The sequence below is a fragment of the Heptranchias perlo genome, chromosome 1 (genome assembly GCF_035084215.1).
Source record: "Heptranchias perlo isolate sHepPer1 chromosome 1, sHepPer1.hap1, whole genome shotgun sequence".
Lineage (NCBI taxonomy): Eukaryota > Metazoa > Chordata > Chondrichthyes > Hexanchiformes > Hexanchidae > Heptranchias > Heptranchias perlo.
Window position 1 is genome coordinate 136,225,862 of NC_090325.1, and position 12,711 is coordinate 136,238,572.

The window sequence follows — 12,711 nt, forward strand, 5'->3', positions numbered from 1 at the left end:
TTCGGGTAGATCTTGACTTTGTGCAATTGTGTAAAACATGTAATAGCAAGTCGGCAGCCTAGTTTACATCTCTCTCGATTTTTATTTTCATTGCCTTCAAGGATTTTCTGGATATTTTCTATCAAGCAGTGATTCACACTAGTTTTATGAATGGAATGAGAGGGTTTCTTATTCCATTCATAAAGCCTCTCCTTTAAAGTTTTAAATCCCAGAGATATCCTCCCTCCTTTCCTCCCTCAGCCTCTACACCGAGCGACTCCTTATTCTCAGTGAATGTCCATCTCAGCTCCCTGCCCTCCTGTCCGCCATAAACCTCTCCCTCCATATGAACGTTCCTACTCATATTCACGGCCATCCATTAGACCTTGCCATCTCCTGTGGCTTTTCAATTTTTATGGTCTTGATCGCTGATAAGGCATTCTCCAGCCACCTCATTGCATCCCTCATCACCCACCTCCTGCTTCCTGGACCCCATTCTCACTAAAACGCTGACCACCTAAATTCCCTCCCTGGCCCTCGTGCTATCTGACATTGTCAATGCTTACCTCTCCTCAGGTACTGTCCCCCTGAATTTTAAAACCAGTGCCATCATCGCTTATCGACGTACGTTGTCTCCTGGTTCCCAAACGCCTCAAATTAAAAATTCTCATCCTCATGTTTAAAACCATTCATGGCCTCACCCCTCCTTATCTCTGTAATATTCTCCAGCCCTACAGTGCCTTCCCCCTGAATTCTGTCCCCCTGACTCCAGCCTCTTATATATTCCTCCTTCCCTTTGCCCCACCATTGGCAGCAGTGCCTTTAGCCACCTAGACCCCACACTCTGGAAATCCCCTCCCCCACTAAACCCTTCTACCTCTCTACCCCCTCTCCTCCTTTAAGACCCTCCTTAAAACCCATCTCTCACTAAACATTTGGCCATCCCTCCTCGTAGCTCCTTTTTTGGCTCAGCGTCAATATTTTGATTATCCCTCTGGGAAGCACTTTGGGACATTTTTCTCTGTTAAAGGCACTATATAAAATTCTTGTTGCTATTGTTGCCTGACTCGTAAGAAATAAACAACAAGCCTTGCAATGCTTATGAAAAAATGAATAAATTGAAATAAATAATAGTCCTACCTGTAGTCATACTGAAAAAAGCAGCTTGTTGCTTCAGGTTTATGAAAACATTTATACATTTGTAAATTAAGAATTTTTTGGTAATAGAGTGTGAAAGTGTGTATGCTGACAGCTGACTTGACATGCTTTAGGTTGCAGAACAGCTGTTGAATTCTCTGCATAAAGTGCTTGTTTTGTGAGAATAGGTAACTGCTCATCAAATGCACTATAAATGTGGATCAGCGAAAGAAACAGATTTAACAGGTTCCTCCAAAGAGAATAGTTATCCCCTGGAAACTCCGTGCCTTAGCCACAGACTCCATCCTCCTCCGTGGACACTGTCTGAGGCTGAACCAGACTGTTTGCGGCCTATTGCAGTCCTATTTGACCCTGAGCTGAGCTTCTGACCCCATATCCTTTCCATCACCAAAATCGCCTATTTTCATCACCGTAATATCGTCACTGTTGAGACATTGGGGGTAATTTACAGTTTGGGCATGGGCGAAAAACTGCCAGTTGGGGATCGGCCACCTGTTATACATATCTCCTAATTTTCCTTTCCATGGAAAAGAAGATCATGCAGGGAGTAAAATGGGCAGCCGATTCTGAACGGGCAGTTTCCCACCGCTGCCCAAAGCGAAAATGACACCCTTTGATTATTGCCAAATCTTTTGTATGAACACAGTGAAGTAAGACTTTTATGTTAAAATTGTTTCATATTTGTGGGATTTTTAAAAACTTTTGTATCCTAAATAAAATGAGGCATTTTAATAGTGACCACCGTTTTCTAGTTTTCTATAAAATGAATTGTGTATTCCCAGAGTTATTGGCAACAGTTGTTAAGTTATAAGGTGAAAAGTGTCAAAATGCACTGTTAGCAACATTAAAAATCAATAAAAACTATTTTGTTGGTACAAGAACCAGCTGTAAAGTGAAGGAACTTGGTTACTTTTAACTATGGTGGTTTCTGATTAAAAGCAATATTACGTTAGTTAAGTACAGAAAATTGAGCAAGATTTAAAATCAATACCAATCAAATCTGAGTTGTAAGTTGTGACAGCACGGGCAGAGTTCGTAGAGTTTTTATTTGAAATTCAATTTTGAGGTTTTGGATTCCTTAGCATTAGTCCTTAAGGAAAAGCCAAGGAATGCAACACAAAAAGGTGCAATATGTTCCTTTCCTGATCATGTTCTTTCCACCTCTCCCTAAACTGGGAAAATGGTAGCCCCCAAACACTACCTGGGTGAGGAAAAATGGCACCTCAGCCTGTGCTGGGTTTGAGAGTATGTTAGCACTGGTGCAAGCAATATTTGTGTCACTGCAGCAGTTACAAAACATTACCCTTTTGGAACTAAATGTCAAACTTATTGAAAGTGTCTGCAATTCAAGCAAGAGAAAGGAACACCTCTCAGTCTTGCAACTGGGAAAAATGTCTTTATTGGAAAGTATTTAACCAAGGTCAAAGCAATTGCACTCTTACTTGTATTGGGCTCCGTTGGGGGTGGGGGGGAGAAGCAAATTATTGAGAGGACGTTCATAGGGAAAATATTGGCAAGAAAATCAGGATTTCCCCCCCTATTCATTGTTACGCTATTGAGGATTGGTAGTCAAAACATGTTTAAAGTCTCATCTGAAGGTCATTGTCCCTTCAAAATGGACTAAAATATGAACTTTAGTGTCCCAGGCGAATCTTGAACCCTCAACCTTTTGGCACACTACCAGTTGAGCCAATTGATACTAAAAGAGTCAACTCTGCACCATCAGGTCCTGAGTAAAACACTGGGCCAGTGAATCATTCAAAGGTATGGGATTTTCTGTTTGTTACAGATAATAGTCTTGGTTGAATGAATTAAAATCTACTTTTTTAAGTGATTCGGTGGAGATGGTTAGAAAGTTGTTACTACCTTGCCACTAATAGGTGCATGTAATATTTTTGATATATGTAGCATAAAATCATCATCTTTTTATCCTCCAGGATGTGCAAATCATCAGTACGGATGAGAACCAAGTGTTTGTGGCTGTCAAGGAGTGGCATCAGATGGACACCTATAACCTCTACTTGTCAGACCCGAAGGGTGTGTACTTCACTCTCGCTCTAGAGGACGTCAGAAGTACCAAACAACCAGAAGAAAATGTTGTTATAGATATTCACGAGGTAAACTTTGCTTCAGTCCTTCAGACAAGTAGGGATGCTATACCACTGATTGAAAGATACTGTGTATATTCAGTGGGGTACTGGAATCCAACATCTTCCTTTATCAATGACCCAGAGTGCACTGGTTATCACTGAAAGCAGTGAAAGCTGCTGCTGTGGAGTGAAACCACCCCTTGAGCTTCACAGCCTATGTTATTAAAAACATATAGGGCTAGAAATTCGGCCATGTAGCGCCTGTTTTCCAGGCATTACGCGGCCTCCTAAGGTCCCAAAATGGCATCCGGAATGCGCGCGCATGCTTCTAGTGTGACGTGCGCCGGATGCCATCTTGGTAAAGGGATTCGCGCAGGCGCAGATAACTAATGCCAGCTTCATGTAAAGTAAGGAGAATATGCGTTAGATGAGTGTGCAACGCTGATTTAAAGGAATAGACACCATTTTGGCACTCAATGCTCCAGCCACCGAACTGTCTTAACCACAAACAGTTTAACATGTTGTAGACGGTCTGGAGGACCCCCACCACCAGTACCATTTAAAGGGATCATGCAGGATTTACAGTTTAGTTGCTGAATTATTGCTTCTGGCTGCTGATGCATTTGTACCTGTTTTTGGAGGTCTCCTATACTTGAATACTAGGACTAGGGGACATAGCCTAACATTTGGAACCAGGAATTGCAGGAGTGAAGTTAGGAAATGCTTCTACATGCAAAAGGTGATAGAAGTTCGGAACGCGCTTCTGCAAACGGCAGTTGATGCTAGCTCAATTGTTAATTTTAAATCTGAGATTGATAGATTTCTGTGAATCAAGGGTATTAAGGGATATGGGGATAAGGCGGGTATATGGAGTTAGGTCACAGATCAACCATGATCTCATTGAATGGTGGAACAAGCTCGAGGGGCTAAATGCCACTGCCACTTGCTGCATCCTGTTATGCGCCACCTTCTCCTGTAAGAAAGCGGGACGTGTGTCGGTGAGTGTCTTGTAGGATGTTTGGGTGATGTGCCTGTCATGATTGAATAGCTGCCAGAGTGTGTGCCCTGTGAGTTGTGGGTGTGCGGCTTGCAACAGTGGTAATGGTAATCAGTGAGAGGAAGCATCTGATTGGAAGAGTTGAGTACTGATTGAACGAGTTTATTGGTATGTGGGAGATGGCGGGGTATAGTCGTGGTGCAGTAGATAGGAGACACCACTTGACAGCTGACCTCACTCACCTTGACCACTCATGTCAAAGCATTGAACTTCTTCCTGCACTGCATCCATGTTCATGGTGCTGTGCGCCTGTCATTGACTTTGTCCCCTACTGCTTCCTACAGCCTCTTGAGCATATGTCTGGAGGGCCTCTTGCCCACCCCCCCCACCCCGCAGATATAGGATGCCCCTCCTTCTGTCCACCTCTTGCACCAAGGTCTCTAGTGCATCAGTAGAGAACCTTGGTGCATGCTTTCTCGCAGGCCCGGTAAAAACTCAGATCGGCAGATTGGTAAGGTCTGGCGTGCAGATTGGAGAATGTGGGATTTGGTAGTGCACAACCTTTATTCAATGTTTTAACATAACTCAACAGTTTGTAAACACAGGGACAGGACCTACATCTGTGTTTTACATGTGCGATGTCTGATCTCCGTTCAGACTCCGTGCAGACCCATATCTTATTTTTTGCAAATAAGAAGTGCAGGCTGCCTTTAAGAGATGCGAGCAAATCACGCGATATCTGGGCCCTCCTGCTGGTGAGAAGTGCGAAGCTGGTGAGGACATCGCAGCCAGGCCTGACCGCTGCGCTACAATCAGGTAAATGAGGAGGCAGCACGAATCACAGGTGTTCCCTGCATCGGAACCACCAGGCACGGGCTAATCGCGCACCGCGACGCCCGTGGACGGATTCAGGGGTTAACCAATTTAACACCCACATCCTGTAGTCATTTCAAAGTTTTGATCTAATCTTTGGGCTCGGACAATGGTTGTAAACTGTTACAGTTTATGTTGTCTTCTGAACCTCTCAAATGGGTATTAGTAAACTACAAATATGCATTCTCAATTTAGAGGTGCTGGCAGCCTGGTCAACCTTGTGCTCGGATTAAACATCCCTCCACTCCCACTGATCAGACTGCACAAAGTGGTGATGCAAAATACCCATCCATGTTTCTCTTTATCTTAAGCTGTCCAATATGATATATCTCTCCACTCTGAATTATCAACAAACGTGATGGGTGGCATAAAAAGAGCTGGAAAGAAAACGTCCTTTTATTATTTTGATGTTACACCTTGGAACGGTTATACTGTGCACTTTACAGATTAATGGAGATTGGAGGGTACACTGGGAAGAGTTTGACAAATTAGTGCTTTGTATAGGGGAGCTCAATGAATAATTTTGAAAATGGTGGGATCGCCATTTATGTTAGCGTCTAACCGAAAGAACAACCTCGATCGTAATATTTGCACCTTTGTAGGTAATAAGTGGGCAAAACATGATTGTGATTATTGTCCTGAATTTCCTTGAACTTTCTGCCGCTGCTCCACCGTAACTTTGCCGTAAGTGTGGCGGAAACCCCGTTTGTGCATGTAAACACGGCTTCCGCAGCACTTCCAGCGAAGTTACGGCGACATGGTGGTCGAAAGTCCGAGGAAATTCAAGGCCTCTGATAACGTGACAGATTCTACGCGTACAGTTTCAGATGATAAATTGTAAATTATTTCTTTGTAAACTTGCAGTAATCCATCCATTTTATTAACATGCATCAGTGGCACTGAGTTTGGAGCTAATGAAAACCCATTAAAAAAAAATCAGATTCTCACTTCCAAAACTCACGGTGGGAACTGGGAGAAGAAGAAAACCGGTAAGTTAAAGGTTTAAGCCTTAAGAAAGATAAATTTGTGAAGTATAGTTACAAAAAGTAAAATTAAATTTAAAGAATAAAAATTAAATAGAAAATGGAAATGGGAGATTAGGGAGAAAGTGAGAATGACAGGGGAAACAGAATTAATCTAACTTCTTAAAAAGCTAAGATTGTGTTTTACCTGCTTATTTCAATAGTTTAGGGTTAATCCAATAATTAAACTACTTCTGATGTTTAAGTATTTTTAATCCCTGTAATATTAACGTGGTTTTTCACCCTGAGCGCATGAACTAAAAATAAACAGAACTGAACAGCCGAGGGAGACAGAAGTTTCCCTGGAACCGACAGAAATTTAAGGGCTGAAACGCTCTTGTGTTTTTCAGACATGGAAAGGATAATGAAAAAGACAGAATGGTATTTGTGTAAATGAATGCAAATAACAAACCTATTCACTGAGGAAAAAAAAATCTCAGCAAAAATAGAGGTAAAAATTGGACCCAAGGACTAAACTAAAATTATAAAAGTTACCACAGAATCATAGAATGATACAGCACAGAAGGGGCCATTCAGCCTGTGCAGGCTCTTTGAAAGAGCTAGCCAATAAGTCCCATTCCCCTGCTCTTTCCCCATAGCCTTGCAAACTTTTCCTCTTCAAGTATTTATCCAATTCCCTTTTGAAAATTACGATTGAATCTGCTTCTACTACCCTTTCGGGCAGTGCATTCCAGATCATAACAACTCACTGCAAAAAAAAAATTCTCCTCATCTCCTCTCCGGTTCTGTTGCCAATTACCTTAAATCTGTGTCCTCTGGTTACTGACCCTTCAGCCACTGGAAACAGTTTCTCCTTATTTACTCTATCAAAACCATTCATGATTTTGAACACCTCAATTAAATCTCCCCATAACTTTCTGTGCTCTAATGAGAGCAACCCCAGCTTCTCCAGTCTCTCCACATGACTGAAGTCCCTGGCACTATTCTAGTAAATCTCCTCTGCACCCTTGACATTCTTCCTAAAGTATGGTGCCCAGAGATGGACACAGTACTCCAGCCGAGGCTTAACCAGTGATTAATAAAGGTTTTGCATAACTTCCTTGCTTTTGTACTCTATGCCTCTGTTTTAAAGCTGTGGATGCTTTTTTAACAGCCTTCTCAACTTGTCCTGCCACCTTCAAAGATTTGTGTACGTACGCCCCCAGGTCTCTCTGTTCCTGCACTCCCTTTAAAATTGTACCATTTAGTTTATATTGCCTCTCCTCATTCTTCCTACCAAAAGTATCACTTCACACTTCTCTGCGTTAAATTGCATCTGCCATACGTCTGCCCATTTCACTAGTCTATGTCCTCCTGAAGTCTGTTGCTATCCTCCTCACTGTTTACTACATTTCTGAGTTTCGTGTCATCTGTAAACTTTGAAATTGTGCCCTGTATATCCAAGTCTAGGTCATTAATATATATCAAAAAGAGCAGTGGTCCTAATACCGACCCCTGGGCAACACCAATGTCTACTTCCCTCAAGTCTGAAAAACAGCCGTTCACCACTACTCTCTGCTTTCTGTCCCTTAGCCAATTTCCTATCCACGCTGCCACTGCCCCTTTAATCCCACGGGCTTCAATTTTGCTAATAAGTCTATGATGTGGTACTTTATCAAGCGCCTTTTGAAAGTCCAAATACATATCAACTGCACTACCTTAATCAACCCGCTCCGTTATTTCCATCAAAGAACTCAATCAAGTTAGTCAAACATGATTTGCCTTTAACAAATAAGTGCTGGCTGTCATTTATTAACCCAAATTTTTCCAAGTGACAATTAATTGCATTATTGTCTCTAAAAGTTTTCCCACCGCCAATGTTAGGCTGCCTGGCCTGTAGTTTCTGGGTTTATCCCTCTCCCTTTTTTTGACCAGGGATGTGACATTTGCAGTCTTCCAGTTTTCTGGCACCGTCCCATATTGGAATTGGAAGATTGTGGCAAGACCCTCTGTCATCTCCACCCTTACTTTCCTCAGCAACCTAGGATGCATCCCATCCGGACCATGTGACTTTTCAACTTTGAGCATTGCCAACCTTTCAAGTACCTCCTCTTTATCTATTTTTATCCGATCCAATTTTTCTACTACCTCCTCCTTTACTGTGACGTTGACAGCATCCTCTTCTCTAGTGAAGACAGATGCAAAGTGCTCATTTAGTACCTCAGCCAGGCTTTCTGCCTCTACAAGAAGATCTTCTTTTTGGTCCCTGATCGGCCTCACCCTTCCTTTGATGACCCTTTTACTATTTATATGTTCATAAAAGCCTTTTATGTTACCCGCTAATCTATTCTCATATATTCTCTTTGCCCCTCTTATTTCCTTTATCAGTTCTTCTCTGTACTTTTTGTATTCAGCTTGGTTCTCTAATGCATTATGAACCTGACATTTATCATAAGTCTCCTTTTCCTGTTTCATTTTAATCTTTATATCTTTAGTCATCCAGGGAGCCCTAGCTTTGGATGCTGTTAGTGGATTTTCCCGTTACTGTCGCTACAATTCAGTTGTTCAGTAAGATTCAATCCTGTAAGAAGCAACTGCTCTGTTTGAAGAGTGGTTCCAATAGCTCACCAGGCCGTAGGCCTTTGTAAACATGTTCTTCATCCTGGTCTCCATTTCCAATTGATGGCAACATACATTTGTATCTTTAATGTCCACTGTAGCTATTCTTGGACTTTCAGGTTATCTTATCAAAAGTTCGAGGGGTGTCTGGAGGTCTTTGCTTATCTCCCCTGCATGGTCCCGATGTCTTGGGTAGTGGCCAGGCAATCAAATTCCTTTTCCTCATTGTCCAGTATAGGCAAGGACACAAATATCTCTGAGAGAAAGCCATCAATTTACTATTCTCAACTACACTTTCCTGACTTTCACTAGATTTTACATTTATACCAAATTGATATCTTTAGGTGAATCATGCCCATGATTTATTTACCCATAATCATCTAGGGCGATGACTTTACAGAAATTCCCATCTGGTGTTGTAATTTCCCTGTTTCTATCTAATATTCTCAATCACTTCCTCTCATCCAATTTTACACATCCCTTAAAATATTACCACTTCATCTCATTCATGAGCCCTGGAGGAAGTTTACTGTCCAATACAATATTTACAGTTTGGTCCAATATCTTAATACATTTTTTTGTTTATTTTACTTAAATTGTTCTTGGACCACTTTTCATTTTCCCAATTCCAGAGAGCAGTATTATTGGACCGACAGGGCTTCTCAATGTACAATTTGATTTCCCCCCAAAATACTTTCTTCCCTGATACACAGCATTGGACAGGAACCATTTAGAGTGGACTTCTTTTATTTTAAAATATAATTTGATCATCCCCTTAAACTATCGATAATTTTTCCCTTGAACCGCAACTCATATCAATTTATCTTATCAGTTCCAATTTCAGAAACCAATTATGTCCAGGTTTTGTGGTTTTACAGTAGAGACAGAAGTGCTTGTAATTACTTTTGGAGATATCTTCCTCCCCTATAAGCACTTTGTCTCAGAAAATAAATGGGTTAAAGCAAAACAAATCAAAATGTTTTCAAAAGAGGAAAAGCAACTTGGTATATTCTTCATTAAGTATAGAAGAGATTTGACCAAGGCTGATGATTGCTTTTCCTTCTCCATGCAATATTGAATTTTAGAAATCCAAGACATAAGTCTTAGTCCAAAACGTCACCATGCTGTGACATTTGATATCTGCCGACGTCTGCGGATAAGGTCTTAATTTCTTAACACCATTGGATCGTTTCCTGCAACAATACTTCTCCAGCAAAGGTTGCTCTGTAACTTTGTGAAGCCACTTTTATGTCAAAGAACTGCTCTTAGTAATCCTGCACCATCAACACTCGTGCAGTCCCGAAAACCATGGTCCCCTGTTTAAAAAGAAGCACAGAAAATCCATTGTGGCCCTCCTAGAGAGCCCAAGGGGTTAATTTGTCAATTCCTGATTTCCTGATTTCATTCTGTCATCACGGGGAAATATCCAATTAAATTATGCCAATTATTTAAAATAAATGCAAAGGTTGTTGCTTGGTGAATTAAAAACAGATGTCAGTGTTCTTGGAAAGGGTTAACTTCTTTGCAGAAATAAAACAATGGAGTCAGACATCATCAGACTCCTGCAGCAAACTTCAACATAGCTCTCGTGAATTCTTTTTAAAAACTCTTTTGTGTCGGGAGATAGCATTTCAGTTCATTCATGTCAATGTTTTTTTTAAAAAGGGTACCAGTGCCTGGCCTTTTTATCCACAAACATTGCAGATTAAATTCCAATTGTTGTTAAAGCATTTAGCATTTATTTAAGAGGTGTCCAAAATTTATTAACTCTGAAGATAGACGAACAACACGACATTTTCCAATTCTTGTCGCAGAGATACGAGATATTATTTTTAATCTTTTCTTTCTTCGGTCACTTTTTCCTGACAACAGCCAATCACAAGATAAAAGGGGTAATATCGCATTTCAGTACAACCAAGATGATAATCTCAGAATTTTCAAATTTGATACCCTGTACGAGATATCAAGATACTGTTCTTTGATTACAGCTACACAAAACATTAACTCCTTACACATCAATTCACACCCACCAATACTCAACACAACTCCAATCAGATCAATTCACCCTTTCTGATTCTCAACACAACTCCAAATACATCAATTCACGCTCACCAATACTCAACACAACTCCAAATACATCAATTCACGCTCACCAATACTCAACACAACTCCAAATACATCAATTCACGCTCACCAACACTGAACACAGCTCCAAATACATCAATTCACGCTCACCAATACTCAACACAACTTCAAATACATCAATTCACGCTCACCAATACTCAACACAACTCCAAATACATCAATTCACGCTCACCAACACAGAACACAACTTCAAATACATCAATTCACGCTCACCAATACTCAACACAACTTCAAATACATCAATTCACGCTCACCAATACTCAACACAACTCCAAATACATCAATTCATGCTCACCAATACTGAACACAACTCCAAATACATCAATTCACGCTCACCAATACTCAACACAACTCCAAATACATCATTTCACGCTCACCAATACTCAACACAACTTCAAATACATCAATTCACGATCACCAATACTCAACACAACTCCAAATACATCAATTCATGCTCACCAACACTGAACACAACTTCAAATACATCAATTCACGCTCACCAACATGGAACACAACTTCAAATACATCAATTCACGCTCACCAATACTCAACACAACTTCAAATACATCAATTCACGCTCACCAATACTCAACACAACTTCAAAGACATCAATTCATGCTCACCAATACTCAACACAACTTCAAATACAACAATTCACGCTCACCAACACTAAACACAACTTCAAATACATCAATTCATGCTCACCAATACTCAACACAACTCCAAATACATCAATTCACGCTCACCAATACTCAACACAACTTCAAATACATCAATTCACGCTCACCAACACTGAACACAACTTCAAATACATCTATTTAAGCTCACCAACACTGAACACAACTCCAGATACATCAATTCACGCTCACCAATACTCAACACAACTTCAAATACATCAATTCACGCTCACCAATACTGAACACAACTTCAAATACATCAATTCACGCTCACCAACACTGAACACAACTTCAAATACATCAATTCACGTTGACCAATACTGAACACAACTCCAAATACATCAATTCACGCTCACCAATACTCAACACAACTCCAAATACATCAATTCATGCTCACCAATACTCAACACAACTCCAGATACATCGATTCACGCTCACCAATACACAACACAACACCAAATACATCAATTCACGCTCACCAACACACAGCACAACTCCAAATACATCAATTCACGCTCAACAACACTGAACACAACACCAAATACATCAATTCACGCTCACCAATACTCAACACAACTCCAAATACATCAATTCACGCTCACCAATACTGAACACAACTCCAAATACATCAATTCACGCTCACCAATACTGAACACAACTCCAGATACATCAAATCACGCTCACCAATACTCAACACAACTCCAAGTACATCAATTCACGCTCACCAATACTCAACACAACTCCAAATACATCAATTCACGCTCACCAACACTCAACACAACACCAAGTACATCAATTCACGCTCACCAATACTCAACACAACTCCAAATACATCAATTCACGCTCACCGATACTCAACACAACACCAAATACATCAATTCACGCTCACCAATACTCAACACAACACCAAATACATCAATTCATGCTCACCAACAATGAACACAACTCCAAATACATCAATTCACGCTCACCAATACTCAACACAACACCAAATACATCAATTCACGCTCACCAATACTCAACACATCACCAAATACATCAATTCATGCTCACCAATACTGAACACAACTCCAAGTACATCAATTCATGCTCACCAACAATGAACACAACTCCAAATACATCAATTCACGCTCACCAATACTCAACACAACTCCAAATACATCAATTCATGCTCACCAATACTGAACACAACTCCAAATACATCAATTCAC

General features: G+C 40.7%; 1 protein-coding gene across 2 annotated transcripts in view; it reads left to right on the top strand.

The window, feature by feature from the left end:
• sorcs2 (sortilin-related VPS10 domain containing receptor 2) overlaps nucleotides 1-12,711 on the top strand; it is a 598,225-nt gene that overhangs the window by 455,693 nt on the left and 129,821 nt on the right. For both annotated transcript variants that reach the window (XM_067991267.1, XM_067991275.1), the window contains exon 9: nucleotides 3,075-3,254. In XM_067991267.1, coding sequence (XP_067847368.1) covers nucleotides 3,075-3,254 — 180 coding nt within the window. The remainder of the gene's footprint in view (nucleotides 1-3,074; nucleotides 3,255-12,711) is intronic.